This window comes from Balaenoptera musculus, chromosome 10 (genome assembly GCF_009873245.2).
Source record: "Balaenoptera musculus isolate JJ_BM4_2016_0621 chromosome 10, mBalMus1.pri.v3, whole genome shotgun sequence".
In the NCBI taxonomy this organism is placed as follows: Eukaryota; Metazoa; Chordata; class Mammalia; order Artiodactyla; family Balaenopteridae; genus Balaenoptera; species Balaenoptera musculus.
In genome coordinates this window covers 42,230,970-42,251,538 of record NC_045794.1, presented here as the reverse complement: position 1 = coordinate 42,251,538, position 20,569 = coordinate 42,230,970, and the positions used below count along the sequence as shown (strand labels likewise).

Below are 20,569 nucleotides of genomic sequence, written 5' to 3'. Positions count from 1 at the left end.
TCAGTCCTTGGTCTGTTAGGTACCCCAGGCTGAGCACAGAATCCCCTTCCAAGGTCCAGAGCAGGGATGGAGCAAAAAGGAGGGAAATCCCAGGGCAGAGAGAAAAGGACAAGACACAGAATCACTAAACAGAGAGGAGGGGAGTTTGGAGCTTAGAGGAGAATTTAATAAGCCTAAAGATTCAGGGCTGGAATATGAGAAAGGAATAAGGAGTAGCCCAGAAAAGGACCAGAAATGGATAAGGGATGGGGAAGAGAACAAGTATAAGAATCCAAAAGCACCTGACCCAGGAAGTCAGGAGAGGAGATACGGGGGACAGTGGGAAAGGGGGCTGGGAGGGACCACACAGTGTGGGTGCCCAGGTTCTGACCTCCCTATCCGGTAGTATGAGGAGCTGCGGCTGACAGCCGGGACCCACTGTGACAACCTCCGCAACTGCAAGAACGAGATTCTGGAAATAAACAAGCTGATCCAGTGGTTGCAGCAAGACATTGAGAACGTCAAAGCCCAGATGAGGCCATCAGAGGGTAACCCGCTGTCCGGTCTTGGTCACGATGGGTGGGTCCATCCTCCCTGGGGGCCCAGTTGAGGAGGGAATAAACTTGCGCTGTCTCCCACGAGAGGGAGCAAGCCCTTTCTACAGAAGAGCAGACCCACAGCAGGATGAGCAGGCCCAGGGAACAGTGAGGCCCCCAGCAGAGGCTGGGCAACCTGCTTTCATCAAGATGGAATAGCAAGGGGCTTCCCTGGTGGCGCAGTGGTTAAGAATCTGCCTGCCAATTCAGGGGACACAGATTCGAGCCCTGGTCCGGGAAGATCCCACATGCTGCGGAGCAACTAAGCCCGTGCACCACAACTACTGAGCCTGCGTGCCACAACTGCTGAGGCCCACGTGCCTAGAGCCTGTGCTCCACAACAAGAGAAGCCACCGCAATGAGAAGCCCACACACTGCAACAAAGAGCAGCCCCTGCTCACCACAACTAGAGAAAGCCTGCGCGCAGCAACGAAGACTCAACACAGCCAAAAATAAATAAATAAAATAAAAACATTAAAAAAAAAGAAAAAGAGATGAAGTTTAAAAAAAAAAAAAAAAGATGGAATAGCGAGGATGCTTCACTAGATGGGAGTATAGAAAAGATATTCTCCAAGGCCCCTTCCAACCAAAGACTCTAATTCTATGATCCTGAAATTCAAGGTGACTCTGCAGAGTTCATAAACTCAGACTCACTCTCTTCTCCTAGGCTAGTGAAGACCAGGCAGACACTTAAAATCTATTAGTCACAAGGAAATTGCTTGGCTTACCTAGAGGAAACTCACAGAACTCCTTGAGGTGTTATAGGCAGGAGAACTGGTCCCCATCCCCCAGAGGAACCAGATGTCACAATCCTAGGATGAAAACTCACAGCAGATTTGAATCTGGCACATAACCATGACTGTAGGAAAAACTCACTCTTCCTCCTGTGTCCCTCCTTTACCCTCCCACTATCACATTCACAGCACTTTCTGATACCAGATATGGGGGAAGGGTGTTTCCTTACTAACCAGTTCTGCAACACCAGCTGGGTGTTCTACAACTTAACGCACTTCTGACACTACCTTCCTGGAGATAGCATCAGATCCCACAGGTTAGGGACTGCCCCCCAAGTCCCACAAGGCTGCCCCCAGTTCAGATGCTAATCACAAGTCCAGGTTATGCTTCTGACCAATCGGCTGTATATTGGAGGTCTCCGTGACCCCCCTCCTCGGGTTCGATTAATTTGCTGGAGTTGCTCACAGAACTCAGGAAAATAGATTCCTTTACATCTACCGGTTTATTACAAAAGCATATGATAAGGGATGCGGATGAACACCCAGGTGGGAGAGATGGAAAAGGCAAGGTATGGGGGAGGGGTGTGGAGCTTCCACGCCCTCTCCAGGCGTGCCATTCTCCCCACACCTCCGCCTGCTCACCAGCCTGGAAGCTCTCTGAATCCTCTACTGCTGGGATTTTATGGAAGCTTCCTCTCAAAGGCGTGATCAATTATTACCTCCGTTCCCAGCCTCTCTCCCCTCTCGGGAGATTTGCGGGGTGGGCTGAAAATTCCCAGCTTCTCATCATGGCTTGGTTTTTCTGGTGACCAGCCCCCACCCAGGAGCCCACCTAGAGTCACCTTAATTAAACGAAAGACATTGCCAATACCCAGGAAATTCTAAGGGGTTTAGGGACTCTGTGTCAGAAACCAGGGCCAAAGAGCAAATGTTAGAACAAAGGATGCTCTTAGTGTGCTTATCACTTAGGAAATTACAAGGTTTGGGGGAGTTCTGTCCAGAAACTGGGGGCAGAGACCAATATATATTGTTTCTAATTGTCTCACAACGACCGTGTTCTCTGTTCTTCTAAGAGTCAGCCCAGGGCTCCAGGGCGCCCCGTAATGCCTTTCTGTGCCCTCTCCTCCCAGCACTGCAAACTGGAGGGTGCCATAGCCGAGGCGGAGCAGCAGGGCGAGGCGGCCCTTAGTGATGCCCGCTGCAAGCTGGCCGGGCTGGAGGAGGCCCTGCAGAAGGCCAAGCAGGACATGGCCTGCCTGCTCAAGGAGTACCAGGAGGTGATGAGCTCCAAGCTGGGCCTGGACATCGAGATCGCCACCTACAGGCGCCTGCTGGAGGGCGAGGAGCACAGGTAAGTCAAGGATGGGCACCAGGTACGTCTATTCTCCTGCCCTCTGGTTGCTGCTGCCGCCATTGCCCACCCCGCAGTCGTGGAAAATCTAAAACAGCATGCAGACCACAGGCCCTCCTCGCTGACAGGGTCCGTGGAGCAGGCAGAAGCAGGGGGGTGCTGCGTGCTTCTTGGCCTCATTCTCTGAAGCAGTTCCCTTGTGTCTCCTTTTCCTCCCACCCCCAGGCTGTGTGAAGGTGTTGGGCCCGTGAATATCTGTGAGTAGATGAGCCCTCCCCAGCGGTTCTGGGGTCTTGGGAGCTGATCGACCCATAATAGACCACACTGGCCCCTGCCCAAACCTCAGCGTGCTTCCCCCACCCCAAAGGAAGAGTTCTGTTTGCCTGGAGCTCCTGGCAGATGGAGAGGCTCTCCCTCAGAGCTACCCAAGTCTATGGGAGTCAGAATCAGGAGCAGACATGCACCGTGGTCCCAGTGCTTCAGGGCCCAGAAGCTGCAAGGAACCATATAGACAAGGGGATGCTTTTCTAGAGAAAGAGGATTTGAAGCAGGCTCAGACAAATAGAAACAGAGAGGGTGAAGCAGAAGATAGGGCTCTGGGGCAAGAGGAGAGACACGTGGGGAACTGCTAAGCACTTTATGTGGCCGGAGTGAGAGACATGGAAGTTGGTAGCTGGGATGGGAATGTCCTTAGAAGTGAGCTGCAGCAGGTGGGGGCCTGGCCTGGCCGAGATGTTTCAGGGCAGGGCCCTGAGCATCCCTTCCTGTTAGCGCAGCTGTGAGCGGCTCCAAAGGCGCCATCCTCTACGAGCCAAGTGTGGTCAGCACACCCATGTACTGTCCAGGGGACACCAGTGTCCTCAAGAGCAGCGGGGGCTGCAGCATCGTGGGTACCAGTGAAATCTACATCCCTTGTGAGCCCCAGGGGCTACTGGGCTGTGGAAGCAGGCGGAGCTTCAGCGTAAAGCTAGGGGCTGGGGATGGCTCCTCCTGCCACAAGTGTTAGTACAGCCCCAGAGGCTAGAAGCCCAGGGGACAGGGCACCAGCCCCCAGCCTGGATGTTGTCCCCCTGCCACCAGGGTTGAAGACAAGGTTGTTCCAAAATCCCACCTTCCTGTACCGATCGAAGTTTTCCCTTGGATTTTCACCGTGAGCTGCCCCTCAGGTATCTTCAAGAGTCACTTTTCACTTAGCTGTCTGCAGACCCTGCGCTAGGTCCTGGGGTGGGGGTGGGATGCAAAGAACGGAAATGCATCCGCCGTATCCCTGGACCACTCACAGTCAGGCTCTAGTGCGGCCAAGAGAATGGCAATGGCCCCCAAACACTTCTCTTCCCCATGAGAAGGCCAAATGGGCACATCACAGTTCTGCTTTGTGGATCATCCCATGGAACTTTCCGCACAAAGCCAGCCTCCCCCGACCCCCGGACATTCCCCTCCTCTCTTACCTCGATCTGTCATGCGCCTAAAAAGTGAACTCCTTTCAACACCCACCTAATACATGCACTATTACAAATATCAAAAGGAGACACCCCCAAATCCCATTCCAAATTCCCAAGCCAAGTGCCAGGAGTTCAGCTTCGCTCGGGACCTGTCCATGGTCCTCTCAGTTAGCACACAGAATCAAGAGGTGGTCTTTGGGCAGTAGATTTACCTGCTCAGGTGTGTTGAACTGGCGCTATAAAAATACACTTTTTCCTGAGCTCACAGTGGCAGCTGACGGCTAAGAAATGCCTAGCACAAAGGCAAGGGGACATGGAGTATTTACTGAACGAAGGGACAATCAAGAGCTGACGTTATTTGTTCAATGGAATCAGCCCCACCCCTACCCTCTGTACGTAGCCATCCCTCTCCTGCTCCCTCTCCCTTGAGTTCCTCTTGCTTTGGGTCTGATATGAATGTGCTTTCCTGGCTGCAGTGATACGGGGCTGCCTCAGCACACTTGGAGGCTCTGACTCAGGGGCTGCGAGGGAAGAGGAGGTGCTGGGCTGACCCCACCTCCCCAGAGCACACCTCTTACCCCTGAATTGTGCTGCATCTGCAGAAGCCCTGCCCACCCAGGGATCCACGTCTCTGCCATGAGCCTCCGGGCTTGTCTATTCCCAATAAACTGACTGTTCCCAGGCTACAGGAATCAGGATTATTGGCTCTGCTCTGTGGAGGGCAATGAGGCTGAAGGGGAACTGATGGGCAGCTTTGGGGAACTGGGGGCCGGTGCGGAGTGTGGGGTTGGGAGTGGAAATAGAGGTTATTATACAAAAGGGAAAACTACATATGAATGATTGGCAAGTGGCCTGTGGAGTGAGTTTGGAGCCATACAAATTCCACTTAAAACCTGCACATCACACCCCAATAGTTAGCAAGTCACCTGCCACGTTAAAAACCACAGCCCTATTCCCCACAGGCCTCCTCACCACATGGTCCCCCGCATATGTCCTAGAGAAAGTCTGTCATGTCTGTACTCAGCAGCCTCAAAGCCTGGGCTCTGCCTCCCCAGCCAGGTCCCCAGGCAGGGCAGGTGCAGGCCTGGGGAAAGCAGGGAAGACAGACAGCAGACTGGCCAGGGCGGGGCAGCCCCTAGCCTCCTCTCCCTCTCGGGAGCCCCAAGACCTGGAAATGAGACTTGGTGGCAGCGGTTCCACCCTCTGCCTGGCCCTGATCCCCTCCCTGTTGCCTCACTGATCCCGTCCCTGTTGCCTCACTGATCCCCTGTAACAATCCCCCCATTACAGATGCCCCCTTGTGGCTCCCCTCTCTTGAGCGCTGGGATGCAGCTCCTCTTCCCCCACAGCCCCGCATAGGGCATCTCTTCTGTGCCAAGCCCTGCATTAGAAGCTGGTGATACAGAGGTGACTACAACACGCTCGGAACCCTAGGGTGACTCTCAGCCTCACAGAGGAGTCATAAGCAGTGACAGCCAGAGAGAATGGAAACAACAAGAAAAAGCAACTTGTGATTATGCCAGGCAAGGAGATCAGAGAGAAGTTCACAAAGAAGATTACAAGGGTAGGGTCTGAATGGACAATGGACAAGGGTTACTGATTTATGGGCAGGATATTCAAAAGAACCCATCCACTTGCTTTTTCATTCATTCAATATAATATTTATCAAGCACCTGTTATGGGTCAGACCACCCAGGGGCTGGTGTCTCTGTGGTGAACAAGGCAGCCTCAGTCAGGGCTGACCTACCAGTAGGGACAGTAGACACAGTTCCTAGAGCCCATGGTAGGGACCATAAGCTGGTGCAGCCACTTTGGAAAACAGTGTGGCAGTTCCTCAAAATGTTAAACATAGAGTTACCATGTGACCCAGCAATTCCACTCCTAGGTAGATACCCAAGAGAAATGAAAACATGTCCACACAAAAACTCGTACGTGAATGTTCATAGCATCACTATTCCAAGAAGTGGAAACAACCAAATGTCCATCAGTGGATGAATGGATAATCAAAATTTGGTCTATCCATACAATGAAATATTATTTGGCCATAAAAAGGAGTGAAGTACTAATACGTGCTCCAACATGGATGAACCTTGAAAACATGAGGGAGATAAAAGAAGCCAGACACAGAGACCACAAATTCTATGATTCCATTCATATGAAACTCCGGATTAGGGAAATCTATAGAGACAGAAAGCAGATCCTTGGTTGCCTAGTGGGCTGGAGGGAAGAGAAGATGGGGTGGGGGGGACAGCCAAAGGTTTCTTTTGAGGCAATGAGAACATTCTAAAAGGGACTGGGGTGATGGTTGCACTTATCTGGGAATATACTAAAACCACTGAATTGTACATTTTAAACGAGCGAATTATATGATATGTGAATTATATCTTAATAAAGCTGTTTTTAAAAAATGGGGCCCTGGCCCCAATCCATGCCCCTGGGGCTTACAGCCTACCTGAGGGTACAGACCTGGAACAGGAAATTACAGATGTCAGGCTTGTTGTGAAGGAGGACATAACTGAGGGTCCCACCCTGGTCACAGGCCTCGGGAAGGTCCCCAGAGGAGGGGGCAGGCAAGCTGGATCCCAAAGGCCAGCAGGACTGAGGGGAAGCAAGGAAGCCCAGGGGGGGCTCCAGGCTGAGGGATCAGCAACCGTGAGCCAGAGCGCGCAGCGTCAGACGGGAGAGGGCCGGTGACTTCAGGGAGGCACATCCACACCCAGGGAAGGAGGGGACGGGACAACGGGGGCCTCATGGCCTCCATTCCCACTTGAAGCCCTGTCACTCTGGACCTGGCCCTAGAGCCAGCTAAGCTCCTTGCTGATTAAGCACTCAAAGCTCTGAAAACTACAGGAATGCTCCGGCCTGCAGTCCGCAAAAACAGAGATGACAGTAGGCCACCCACCTCTGTCCCAAAGATGTCTACCCAAGGCCCAGGAGACACCCCAGTGGAGTAAAGGAGGAGAAGGAGAGAAGAGTCCCCCATCTTCACCATGAGGTGGGCTTGAGCCTGGCGACCATCCCTTTGGGAATTCCCATCCCAGAGTGGCCCAGGCCCCAGGGGAAGGGAGACTTATCTGGAACCATCCACTAGGCAGACTCATCCCAGTAGTGAGGGCACCCCAGCTCAGTCCTGGATGTGAGCTACAGGCCCCGCACGCCCTTCTAGAGCCTCCCCCAGGGGATCCCCCTCAGTGCTGTGCAGCCATGCCCCCATTCTACCCCTCTCTCCAAGGAGGAGGTGACTCTAGGCAGACAGGACAGAAGTGCTTCCTGGTGGTTCCCTGGGCGGTTCACCTCCATCACCTGGGCAAACATCTGAGCTTCTCCCAGGACCTGCCCTGCACCTACAGGGAGGATCAGGGCCCTCCCTGCCCTCGGAAGGAAGGGAGAACCGACTGCTGGAAGCCAGAGCCTCCCTGCATTCCACTCAGCCTCGGGAATCCAAATCCCAGCCCTTCCCAGAGCGCCCCCATGAGGACAGGTGGGGAACAGCCCACAGAGGCCTTGGGCGGGTGGGAGGACCCTGAATGAAGCCCCTTGTTTTTGTGTCTGTCTCCCCCGAATGTCTCCCATTTCTTGTCCCTCTTCTCCCTAGGAGAGCCTTCCTTGCCCCACTGCCTCCTCTCTCAGATGCCCTCTGCCCTTCCCCTGGGTCCCCCAGGATCCCTTCCTCATCCCAGTCCCATCAGTGGCCCCAGGTGGACCCACTACCGCGGCTCTCCCCTTGGGGATCAGATTGGGGGAAATGGCTGCAGAAATGGAACTGTGGGCAGAGGAGGGGAACTTCTTAGGATCACTGAGTCTGGTAAAAGGAAGAGGGTTGCGCCCAGCAGGCATCCCAGCACCTAATCTTGATGTCGGGCTCACATCAGCACCCAATAAAGGTTTGTTGAAGCAAACTAACCTGCACATCTGCGAGCAGGTCACCTGTCACATTTCACCCCGACAGGGGATAACTGTGTGGGCAAGTGAAGAATTTGGGCTAAACCTGAAAAAACTCATCCTGCCTGAAAGGGTGGGGATGGGCTCAAGCAAGAGGGGTGCTTTGACTCTCCCGGGAGGTGTTTAGATTCTATCCAAGCATCACTAGTCTGTCAGGGCAGAGGGCTCTCTCCTCATCGCCCCCCTCCTTCTGCTGGGGGACTGCTGAGCTTCCCTTCCCACCAGGGCAGGTCTCAGCGTGAACACCTCCCAGTGAGTGCCTCTCTCCTGCGCAAACTTGTCCCTAGGCAAAACGGAAACACTCTGAAGAAGGCGGCTTTAGCAAAGCCTTCTCACCATCTGGATTTCCCTGTCACCCTCCTCCCCTCCCACAGGCACGCACGCACACACACACACACAATCACACACACAGTGCAGCCACGGTGCGCCCAGGGTTCGCAGGCTCTGCTCAGCCAACCAGAATGGCCCCCTCCCCTCCCATCCCCTCCTCCCCGCCTTGCCCTCATCAGCAGTTCCCCCTCCGCCCCAGGCGGTTAGCATCGAGATGAGCCAGCAATCTGTCTACACTAGCTCAACTAGCAGATCTCAGGATTACATCCAGACCAACTCTCAACAGGAAGCAGAAACTGTCAGAGCAGCAAAAGCCCCAGCCCAGAGTTTCCAGGGCAACTCCACCCCTCTCCCCACCTGCCACCCTTTAAAAAATGGCTGAGGATTGTGTTTTGCATTGTCTGGTGAGATAATGCCTCAGAACTATAAACTGCTGATGGTGACAGCCCATCTCCGAAAAGGGGTCATGTGTGACTGGTCTCAATTACCCCCACCCCGCCTGGGCTGTTAAGGTTGAAGGAAGCTGAGCCACGGGACAGCCCCGGGAATGGCTGGTGGGGTAATAATGCCGCAGCCACTGGAGCGGGAAGTAGGTGGGGTGCTGGATGGGAACAGAGATGACGGCTTACCAGTGAAAGGAGGATTGTGCAAAAGAGAGGGGAAGGGGGCAGAGAGAAAAAGAGGGGGACGGAGGGGGGAAAGAAATGGATGACAATGACCACACCAGGCTCCGCACAGCACACACCCCAAACATTTTCACGTGTAACCCGCACATACTGTGCAGTAGGTATAATTCCATCTTACAGATGAAGAACCTGAGGCTTAGAGAGGTTAAACAATTTCCCCAGGTCATTTGTATACCATGGAGGGCGAATGTTGCACAGTGATAATAAAAGGCAAGCAGACTTTTAGTTGGGTGTATTGTTGTTTTTAAGTTCTCTACAGACAAGCACCCCTGACTGTCTGCATCCAGGATGTGCCACTACCGTGCCCTTCCCATGCCACTGCCCAAGGTCACACTGCTGACTGACGGCAAAATTGGGATTGAACCCAGTTCCATTTGACACCAAGGGCTGTGTCAAGTCTTCCGTTCCCGGCCTGGCACACTCACTGGTGTCCTCTATGCCATCCCTCCTGCTCCCTTCCCCTTTTCCCCTCCACAGGGGTCCCGCATCCCCTTCCCAGCCACCTGGATCCCCTTGCCTGGCCTCAGCAGAGGGGGATGCCCTTTCCTCCAAGCAGCCAGGCTCGCACCCCAAGAGGCTGGAGCTGGAGGGCAAACTGGGTTGACCCTCTCTGAGCTCTTGGATTTCGGCACCATCCTCCTCAGGGTCATTCCTGTTCACTTTGGAGACTAGAGTCTCCTCTTCCTGAGATACTTACAAAGCCAAATGCCCAAATTCCTCTTCTTTCACCCCCTGTCCTCTCTCCCTTTTTCCTCCTGCTTTTAATCTTGGTGGTGTCTTCATTCATTCAACAAAACCATATAGCATGCCTCCCACATGTCCCCACTATCCTAAGCAGGAGACACAGAGGAGGAAAAAAACACACAGCCGTGCCTGCTCCCTGAAGCTTATATTCCAGCCTGGGAAGACAGATGATAAACAGGCAAATCCATGCAGGAAAGGACCTCAGACTGTAAGCACTGTTAAGGAGAAGAGGAAGCGGGGAGGGGGAATAGAGAGTACATGGGGGAGGGGGCTTTAAAGAGGGGGCGACCCATGAGCAAAGAACTGGGAGAGTTGAGGGACCTGGCCATGTAGCCATTTGCAGGAAAAGAGTTCCCAGCAGAAAACAAAACAAAACAAAAAAAAAAAACAGCAAATGGGAAAGTGTCTGAGTAGGAGTTTTCCTGCCTGTCTGATGGACACACAGGAGGCCAGGGTGGCTGGAGCTGGGTGAGCAGTAGGACGGATAGAGGGAAATGAGGTCAGTGAAAGAGGAGGGCAGACTATGGAGAGTCCTGTATGGCATTTACTCTGAGCAGGATGGGAAACCACTAGAGGCATATGAGCTTAGAAATGGCATGATCTGACATGTTTTTAAAGGACCATTCTGACTATGGTGTTAAGGAAAATCAGAGGGGGCAAAGGAGGAAGCAGGGTGACCAGCTGGAAGGATACTTCAATAGACCCTGTGAGGAGTGATGGGCTTGGACCAATATGGTAGCAGTGGGGTGATGAGAAATAGTAGGAGTCCAGGTATATTTTGAAGGTAGGACTTGCCAATGGATTGAATGTGCGATATGGAAAAAGCTGAGGAATAAAGGATGACTCCCAGATTTTTGGCCTGAGTCACTACAAGGATAGTGAGCCTGGCAAGTGGAACATATTTCATAGGAACAATCAATCGGGAGAACAGCTTTGGATAGATGAAGGTTGAGATACCTAATCGATATCCAAGTAGAGATGTTGATCAAAATATACATGTGGGGCACAGAAGGGATGTCTGGGATAGAGATGCACCTTGGCAGTCATCAGTGGAAAGATGGTATTTAAGTCATGAGGCTGCATGATGTCATGAAGGGAACAAGTATAGATAAAGACATGAACAGGTACAAGGGCTGAGCCCAATGATGCTGTGGTGTGTACAGGTTGGGGATATGAGGATAAACTGGTTGAGAAAACTGAAAAGAAGCAGTCAGTAATATGTAAAGAAAATCAGGAGAATGTGGTGTCTGGAAACCAAAAGAAGAAATTGTTTTAAGGAAAAGGGAATGATCAACTATGTCAACTCCTGCTAAGTTAAATGAGAGCTGAGAACAGACCAGTGAATTTAGCAACCTGGAGGTCACTTGCAATCTTCACAAGAAGTATTGTGTTATTATTATTTTTCTGCTTCTCCCTTTAGACATACACCTGATAGCTGGGTCTGTATAAAAGAGTAGTAAACTAGGAACAGAGGAAAACTTCCTCAACTTGATAAAAAATATATGTATCTACCAAAAAACTACAGCAAACATTGTACTTAATGGTAAGAAACTTGAAGATTTCCCACCAAAAATCAGGAATAAGGCAAAGATGTCCCCTCTCACCACTGCTTTTCAACATCACATGCAGTAAGACAAGAAAAAGAAATCAAAGGTATAGAGATTGGGAAGGAAGAAAATAGTGACGACCTGAGCTGGATAGCTCCAGAGAAAAGCACATATCCCCTTCCAAGTAGAATCCCAAGTGAGCATCCAGTCAAGCACAAGTTCCCCCAGGCACAGACAAGTAGGACAAATCATGTCACTCTCTAGAATAGAAAAGGCAAACATCTGTCTCTGGGTCCTGAAATACCTGTGATATTGATTAACAATGATAATGATATCCAGTGACTTAGAACTTTTCATCTCCTACCCAGATTCTTATTGCTTGGTGTCTCTCCCTCTTAACCAAAGATTCATCAATAATGCAAGAAACCTGCATAGGCAGGACTATAGATCAGCCCTAATGTGTATTTTCGGGGCTCAAAATCATGTGGTTAACTTTCCACACAGATACATGGCCAAATCATACAGAATTTTGGCCTCAAATTATGCCACAAAAGTATTGGTTGGTGGAAGTCCTCAAGATTAATCTCCCCCCACCACCATGAGGATAGAGACCATCTTTTCATCTCTGTACCCTCGGCACCAAGCACATTACCTGAGAGAGAGTAACTGGTAATTGTCAAATGAATAAATGAATGTATGAATGAATGGATCTCCTTTGAGTGTCTCAAATCAGACATGTATCTACACTACCTCAAGTGAGCTTTAGTGAAGATTCAATTTTTATGTAAACGGTGAAATCAGATCATAGAGGTCAGATAAGACACTGCAAAATGTTTTTGGACTGTTTAATCCATCTACAGGGATGCAACAAACTGTATTCTCACCGTATCATTTCTTACTTAGAGCTATGAAGACCCTGCCTGTCTTCTGCACACCCCCGTCTATTGAGAGGGTTATCTGCATAGCTGCATCCCTTGCAGCCTCTGGCTGGAGCAGTTGCCATCCTAACTTTCTGGCGGTTAGCCACACTTGCTGTGGAAAGTCTATTGGATTTATGGCCAAAGCAAATTAAGGTCCCCATAATGGCAATTGTGGTCGACTTGTGGAAAAAGTAGGACCATAACGTTTATGTGTTTATACGTTTTTAATGTTTATAGGTTTGATGTTATGGCCCTGATTCTGAGGATTATAGGTGTGTCTGAGATTAGCTCATTGTGAAGGAGGTTACAGGCTGGAAGAGTTTCTGCTAACTACCCAAGCTCATAAATGCTTCCGAATGGCTTTTTCCATTTTTATGGGGCCAATCCTCAGGTCCTCACACACATAAAAGAGCTGAGAGGGATCCACTGGCCTCAGAGGGACTCCCAGCTCCAGCTCACCCTGCTCTGCCATCGCTGCTTGGCTCTCAGCCAGGACACCATCATGTCTCGCCGATCCTACACAGTCAGCTCTGGTCGCCATGTGGGCAGCTTCAGCTCTTGCTCAGCAATGACCCCCCAGAACCTGAACCACTTCCGGGCCAGCTCTGTCTCCTGCAGGAGTGGGCGCAGCTTCCAGGGTCTTAGCGGCTTTGGCAGTCGGAGTGTCATCAGGTTTGGATCGTGCTCACCCAGGATAGCAGCTGTGTGCCCTCGGCCCATCCGCTACGGAGTTGGCTTTGGTTTGGGCAGTGGGATGGCCTTTGGCTTTGGTGATGGTAGTGGTGCTGGTCTGGGGTTTGGAGCCGGCAGTGGCCTCGGCTATGGCTTCAGCGGCCCTGGCTTTGGCTACCGAGTTGGAGGAGCTGGAGTGCCAGCAGCCCCATCCATCACAGCAGTGACTGTTAACGAGAGCCTGCTGACCCCCCTCAGCCTGGAGATTGACCCTAATGTCCAGAGGGTGAAGAAGCATGAGAAGGAGCAAATCAAGACCCTCAACAACAAATTTGCCTCCTTCATTGACAAGGTACTTGCGACAGCTCAACCTCTGGGTCTCGGATGATGAGACCTAAATGCACTGAGATGTTCTTTCCCTTCAGAAGAACTGGTCCAGACCTAGGGCATCGACCTTGACCCCAGATCCTTCAGGCATCAGCCAAAGGCATGGCAGTATGATTTCTGGGTCACTCTGCTGCAGAGCAAGGACTAGCCTGAGGAAACGCTGCATGGAGGGAGAGATTAAGACAGTGGTAGTGTCTTCTGGGGGAAGGAGGAACATCCAGCCAAATCTGAAGGCATCTGAACAAGCTAAGACCTACCACCTAGCCACTTAGAAATATCTCCCAGACAGGCTAGAAACACGAACACCTACACCAGGTGTTGGCTGGTACAGGTTTAAGAGGTGTTATCCTTTGAGATCCTCATGCTTTCTTTGAAGTTTTCATGGTTTCTGAGGCTGAGTGGCCACACCTGTTCAGGCTTAAAGAAATGGAGAATGGAGTTGAGTAATTTTTGTACAAAGCAAAGAATTCATACCCCTCCCCCACCTGGGATATCCAGATTCAGCCGAGTCGCCTAGATTGAGGGAAACAGTAGGGAATGACCACTGGTGGTCACTGGTCTTCAGGCTGATGCGAGGAACAGAGAGGTGGAACTGACAGAGAGGTGGAACTGACACAGCCCCAAACCCATGTCCATGAAGACATGGGATGCTCTGTTGTGTCTGAGATTGGAAACTCACCTCTGTGAGCTTCATTTCACTCCGAAATGAGGGGTTGGAGCAAATGGTCTCTATGTTCTCCTCCAGCTCTATAAGTCTCAGCTGATGGAATTTCTGGGGTGATGGGTATGACTTATGACCTGAGAATTCCCACCTCCTAATACCACATCCCAGCCCAATGTACTTTACTCTGCTCCTCATTCCCTGCTAGGGATGGCTGAAATCAGTTTTCAGATGTAGGCAAACCCCAGCTCAGGTAGAATCGATCTCCAACTTCCCAGTGAACCAGCCCTCACCTTTCTCAGAGGGTTGAAAGGGAAATGGTTGAAGAGCTTTGGTTCCAAAGCTTCTGTTTGTAGCTAAGCCTGGTTGAGCATGAGGAGGGGTCGCAGACCCGCTCCGCCAGATTCTACTGAGTTAGAGGAGGAGCTGAAGTCAACAGAGGAGGGAACAATGTCACCACAAGTTTAAGTCACCTCTGGCCATCTGAGCAACGTTGACATATAGGTAACTATATCAAGCACTTCAATTGCCATGTCTTTGCCCCTGTGGATTTAGGTGCAGTTCCTGGAACAGCAGAATAAGCTCCTAGAGACCAAGTGGAACTTCCTCCAAGAGCAGAAATGTGCCAGGAGCAACCTGGAGCCCCTCTTCGAGAACTACATCACCAACCTGCAGAGGCAGCTGGACGTAGTGAACAGCGAACGGGCCCGGCTGGAGGCTGAGAGGAACAGCATGCAGGATGTCCTTGAGGGTTTCAAGAAGAAGTGAGTGGCTGCTGGACTGCACTGACCTAGGATGGGCATGGGCTGGTCCCCAAAGCGGCAGCCAAGCTTGAATGAGAGCTGCTGGAAGGATCAGGGTTGAATGCTGGTTTCAATTCCCAGCCTGAAGACAGGGGTGGGGATGTGATATGTATGGGAGGAGGAGGCCCTCCATGGGTCCTGAGGAAAAAGGGGACTTGGAATTGGGCATGGTTGTCCCTAATCCTGCCTGTGAGCATGGGTGAGTTGACCCCAGAAAAGGAAACTCTCTGGTTTTGAGAACAGTGCCCAAGTCCAGCCACAAATAGGGTCCTACTTCCTCTAAGGTCAAGTGCAATGACCCTAAGGCTTTTCCAGCAGAGGAGCACAGCAAAGGTCCAGATTTTTAGACCCCGCATCCAATTTGAGAAAATAAAAGGGATTTGGAGAAACCAAGGGCCGTGGACTCATAAAAGGTCTTAAAGATGGGACAGAGTGGTTGAAAACATGCAGATGGCAACAGGAAGCCAGGCTCCTGGAAGGAGCAGAGAGGTCACAAGAGGTGATAACTGGGGAGCTGGGAGTAACCGGCTCTCAGTTCAGAGTGAGAACTCACCCTCTTCATCCTTATCATCCAGGTATGAAGCGGAGGTGGGACTCCGGGCCAATGCTGAGAATGAGTTTGTGGCTCTGAAGAAGGTAAGGAGAGCAGCAGGCCCAGGTAAACTTCTCCTCCAGGCAGGCAAATGTTCTCGCAACTCCAGGACACTGCCCGGGCAGCCCTGTGAATACTCACACACAGGGGACCCCACTGTTGCGGTCACAACAGCTTCCCTTCGAAGTTCTGATTTGGCCTCCAATGACTTAGGATTGGGTCTTCATGAGAGCAGAGGTCTGAAGGGATGACATTTGAAGAGTCTTGGATTATCCAGACTCTTCTTGCCTCTAAATAAGCATCAGAAAATGTCCAGCATCCCTGGGGGTTTCATGCTGTATAAGGGAGAAGAACAAGAGTCACTAAGCTGTATTTCCACCCAATGACTTTCCCATCTGTCCCACTTGGCCTGGCCCTGTGGGAATTGGCCTGGTCTTCCCACCCACCTCCAGAGCCTGCCAAGGTGGGGAGGTGAAAGAGTGCACAACTAATGAGTATTTTATCCTTCTCTCTTTGATACAGGATGTGGATACAGTTTTCTTAAATAAGTCTGATCTAGAGGCCAACGTGGATACCTTAACTCAGGATATCGACTTCCTGAAAACCCTATACATGGCGGTAAGGGCTCATCCCCTCTGAGCCATCCAAGGAGCTCAATGCATGGTCTGGACTCCCTGGGGGATTCACTGGACTAGCGTATTTTCTAACATTTGGTATCATACATCTTTCCTCCCATCCAATCTATATCCTCTATATGTTGATGTATGTACCAGTGGAGAAGGTAAGGGGAGCAGGCTTCTCAGCAGCCTGACTCAGGTCTATGAATCAACTCCTTGGATCTATGAGCCAACTCCTTGTGGACCAATCAAAAGACTGGGGTCTAGGAATGTCACTTCCTATCTACTGATGAGAAGACCCTGGAAAACTGATTTGCTAGGAGATGCAAGAAAAATTGCGTTACCTAATTAGTCAAATGAACTAGCGATCTTTTGCTTCTGTTTGGTCTGGGATAGACCCAATCAGAGCTAAATGGCTGGCTCTGAGTGGAAAGGCTGAAGAAAGCTCCCTCTGGGGCCCTCACCTTGCAGGCCAGTTCCCAGCCCTCCCCCAGCCCCACCCCCGGTTCTATTAAGGACTTGGGATATAGGAATTCCTAGACCACCATGTTCTAGGATATTGTCAGCTCTCAACGATCCAGACCGGCACAGCCACTGTGTGGATAAACCAAAGAAAGTTTAAGCTTTAGCATGGTCTCACTCCTCTCCATCAAGTCCCTAGGCCCCCATGGTTTTAATAGTCACCTAAGAAGTTAAGGTGTTAAAGGGATGTCTCCTAGTATATAACAAGGGTTTAAGTCAAACTGAAAAGGTTCTGGGCCACCTCTTTTTCTTTGCTTTTGGTTTGGATGATCTGCCCCATTGCTTTGCTCTGAACAAACAAGCAATGCTCTCTCTCCTGACTCCGCATCCTGGGGACCCTGTGGCAGAGCCCCGGCCACTGACGGGACGCTGAGCCCATCTGTCTCGCTGATCCTACAACACAGGAAATCCAGTTGCTGCAGTCACACATCTCTGAGACATCAGTCATCGTGAAGATGGACAACAGCCGGGACCTGAACTTTGATGGGATCATCGCTGATATCAAGGCCCAGTATGAAGAGATCGCCAGGCGCAGTCGGGCTGATGCAGAGGCCTGGTACCAGACCAAGGTGGGCAGGAGGGCGCTGGGGAAAGGGCGTAGGCAGCCCTGGGGTCAGACTCATGGATGACAAAGTGGGCTGTGATCTTGACCCAATCTTCAAGCCCTCGGAATACCCCTTTCTCCCCCACCCCCCAGTATGAGAAGATGCGGGTGACAGCTGGCCAACACTGTGACAACCTGCGTAACACTCGGAATGAGATCAATGAGCTGACCCGCCTGATCCAGAGGCTGAAGGCAGAGATCGAGCACGCCAAGGCTCAGGTGGGCGAAAGAAAGGAGAGAAAGCCCCACAGGGAGGACAGGCAGGGCCCCAAGCTTTGGGGAGCCCAAGTCAGAAGATGTGGGGGAGGCCACCAGGACCCAGAAACAGAGAAATATAGGAATTAGTCCAGGAAGACTTCCTGGGGGAGGAAAATGTGGAACCAGAGAAAGAGTCTCCCATGTAGAAGGAAAGACCTGGGGCTGACTTAGAGGGGCAGGTGAAGCAGAAAGAATGGCTTTACTCTCTGGACCCCATTGGTCTTAGAGCAGCAGAAATCAGTAAGTGCAAAATCAGTGAGGATAGAAATGGAAGATAAGCAATGTTCCGCTCCCTGGTGACATCAAACTACAGGATGACAATCCCTGGGAAAGCAGCCTCCACGGGCTCCATCCCTGGCTTAGCACCAGGCTATGTGCCCACTCACAGGGGGCAGAGTTTCTAGCCTGACCTGAGGATCCCCTAGTCCCTGCCAAAGCCCACCTGCAAACTGCCCTCCCCCCAGCGCTGCAAGCTGGAGGCCGCTGTGGCCGAGGCAGAGCAGCAGGGCGAGGCGGCCCTCAGCGACGCCAAGTGCAAGCTGGCGGAGCTGGAGGCCGCCCTGCAGCAGGCCAAGCAGGACATGGCACGGCAGCTGAAGGAGTACCAGGAGCTGATGAACGTCAAGCTGGCCCTGGACATCGAGATCGCCACCTACAGGCGCCTGCTGGAGGGCGAGGAGATCCGGTAAGTGCTCTCAGGGCAGTAGGTGGGAGTGGGGTCAGACTTCCGGCTTCTAGAAAGACTAAGTGGGGGAGGGAACTATGTGAAGAACTGCTGAAATGGGCACTCTCTAGAGGTAACTATTTTTTCTGCAAACCTTAGACCCCTTGGCAGGGGTTTAGAAGATGGCTCTAGATCTGTGCCTCTCAGTGCAAGCCTGTAGACAGGCTGCACCAGAATCATGGGGAGTTCTGCTTGATTGGTTAGCTTGTTTTAAAATAAGAAAGAAAGAAAAGAAGAAGACATTCCCTCAAATATTTTGATACAATAGTTTTGGGGCAGGGATTAGGAACGTGTCGTTTTTCAAAGCTCCCTGATGCTTGTGCAGCCAAGGGCGAGAACCACTGGTCCACCGGTCCACTGAGCCAAGAAAGCCCTCTGATAGCACCTAGGTTTTCAGGGAATGACACCTTGTGAAATTGTTTCTTTCTCTCTCCAGGATCTATGAAGGTGTTGGACCAGTAGACATATGTAAGAACCTTCAGTCTTTTCCTCTTCACACATTTCTCTCCTGGGGCCCTTCAAATTTCCTTTAAACTCAAGCCCACGTTGGGGTCAGGAGCCCATGGCCAGATTGGCCATGACAGCCAGGGGAGCAGGGACCATCTGGCCCCTAAACTGAGAGCATCCCTTTAGCTGAGGTCTGAGACATCCCCAGAGCCTTCCTCCCCGGAGCTAAGCAATCACAAAGGTCTGCAGGGCCTGGTAGGTGGGAGAGGGTTCCAGAAGAGAGTCAGCCTTTTTGCTTTGGGTGGTCTTGTCCCTCAAGGGCAAAGACCGGAGGAGGAATGGAAAGGCCTGTACCAGGGAGTTCCCTCCCCTCCTGATGGCAGAGGATGGCAAGGCTAAACGCAAGTCCCCTTGCTGCTGCTGCAGCTACTGCCGCCAAACAAAGCGCTCAGGGCCTGTGCTGGGCTCTGCAGGATAGGGACACAAAGAAGGTGAGACCCAGCCCCTCCTCTCCAGAATTATAATCTTCTTGAGATGGGTCCTATCCACTGTCAACCTAATTCTCAAAACCCCGGGGGGAGGAATAGGCACGGGCATCCCCCTTTTACTCGATCAGAGAAAATACAGGACTCGCCAGAAATCACAAAGGTAGTCAGTGGCACGGCCAGAATTCAAACCCAGATTTCTGATCCAAAAGCGCAAATATACACAGCTGCGTATGCTAAAGCGGGTGGGTCACAGATGGCAGGAAGGATCCTGGTGAGAGGAGAAGGAAGACAGGGGGGCCGTCCACCCTGGGGGCTGGTCTAAGCAAGGTTTAATCAGATTAGGGTCCTGGGTCATGGGGGTGTGCCCAGTGAAGACCAGAGGGCTAGAGGGCGGAGCCATCAGTGGGTCAGGAGGAACGAAGGACTACCTTTTTGATGGGCAATGTGGGGCCCGCCAAGGAGCATGGTATCATTGGAAGAGAGAAGCCCTGTGGCTTCATGGAAGCTACTCACGCAGCTGCTGGGTAATCCAGGTCACTACCCGCCTCACTCAGCCCAACCTGACTTTGGCCGTATATAAATGATGGTGGACTTAACGGCTATATGCCAACACCCGGGGAACTGGCTGAACTCTTCCATTTAAGTCCGAATGTTTGACTTGAGTGGAGTCACAGCCTTTGAGACACCCAGACAAGAGAAGGGAAAAGTGGGTACTGACTATGTAGACAGTAGGAACTACTTGGACCCAGGCCACTTCCCCTGATGCCGCCGCCCGTCCCTCCCCCCACCCCCAGTGGGAGGCGGAGGACGAGGCAGCCTCACTGAGGGTTTCATCCTCCCACAGCGGTGAGCAGCTCCCGGGGCGGCCTGGTGTGCGGGCCCGAGCCTCCGGTCACCACCTGCAGCCTCTCTCGCGGCGGGGTCACCATCTCGGGCCGCCCCAGCATCCGGTCCAGCGGCTTCTGCGGCTCGAGCGTGGGCGGGGCCCAGGTCGTGGGCGGCGGGGACGCGCTGAGCGCGGGCTCCCGGGGGTGCTCGGTGCTGGTGGGCGAGACCTGCGCCCCCAGCGTCCCCTGCCCGCTGCCCACCGAGGGCGGCTTCAGCAGCCACGGTTCCAGCGTCCGCCTCGTGTCCACCACCACCTCCCGACGGACCAAGTACTGAGAGCCGAGCGCCGGGCCAGCCACCGACCGGGAAGAACCATCTCCACGTCTTCTGCTTCTGTCCCCACCGTGCCCGGACTCTGGGCCGAGGGCGCTCTAGGTACCCCTCCTGCCAAGAAGCCAAGCGCTGCTCTGCCTGGCCTGTGCCCTCTGGGGGGATTTTTTTCACCACCTAGACGCTCCATCCACAGCCCCAGTGGACTGGCCTGTCCCAGACTCCCAATTTCCTTCCTTTGGGTCACTCCTCACCACCCAGCCCAAAGACCTCAAGAAATGCAGATTCAATACAATTACAAAAATCAGCATGTTGGGGAGAAACAGGCCAGTTCAAAGCGATGGTGTGTCTGGGCACCATCGCCG

At 52.2% G+C, this 20,569-nt stretch overlaps 2 protein-coding genes across 3 annotated transcripts in view; both read left to right on the top strand.

Moving 5' to 3' along the window:
* The window catches only part of LOC118902149 (keratin, type II cytoskeletal 6A-like), a 38,683-nt gene extending 36,004 nt beyond the window's left edge, over nt 1–2,679 (top strand). The window contains 2 exon segments of the mRNA XM_036866164.1: nt 386–511; nt 2,443–2,679. Of these exon segments, the coding sequence (XP_036722059.1) occupies nt 386–511; nt 2,443–2,664 (348 nt within the window). The 3' untranslated portion in view covers nt 2,665–2,679.
* Nucleotides 2,680–12,682: 10,003 nt separating this feature from the next.
* On the top strand, nt 12,683–20,313 carry KRT84 (keratin 84). Of its 2 annotated transcripts, XM_036866157.1 has the most exons (10): nt 12,683–12,976; nt 13,082–13,295; nt 14,547–14,755; nt 15,370–15,430; nt 15,909–16,004; nt 16,930–17,094; nt 17,223–17,348; nt 17,852–18,072; nt 18,548–18,579; nt 19,891–20,313. In XM_036866157.1, exons 1-10 carry the CDS (start codon nt 12,774–12,776, stop codon nt 20,208–20,210), a joined length of 1,647 nt encoding a protein of 548 aa, XP_036722052.1. In that variant the 5' UTR covers nt 12,683–12,773; the 3' UTR covers nt 20,211–20,313. The 2 variants fall into 2 exon arrangements, with proteins under 2 accessions (XP_036722052.1, XP_036722051.1); XM_036866156.1 differs by having other exon boundaries at nt 12,683–13,295.
* Nucleotides 20,314–20,569: the final 256 nt, after the last annotated feature.

Excerpts from the sequence above, each read along its gene's own strand:
- KRT84 (XM_036866156.1), top strand. The coding sequence starts at position 12,774 with ATGTCTCGCCGATCCTACACAGTCAGCTCTGGTCGCCATGTGGGCAGC. Across the intron at positions 13,296-14,546 it reads TTGCCTCCTTCATTGACAAG|GTGCAGTTCCTGGAACAGCA; the intron begins GTACTTGCGACA and ends CTGTGGATTTAG. Across the intron at positions 14,756-15,369 it reads CTTGAGGGTTTCAAGAAGAA|GTATGAAGCGGAGGTGGGAC; the intron begins GTGAGTGGCTGC and ends CTTATCATCCAG.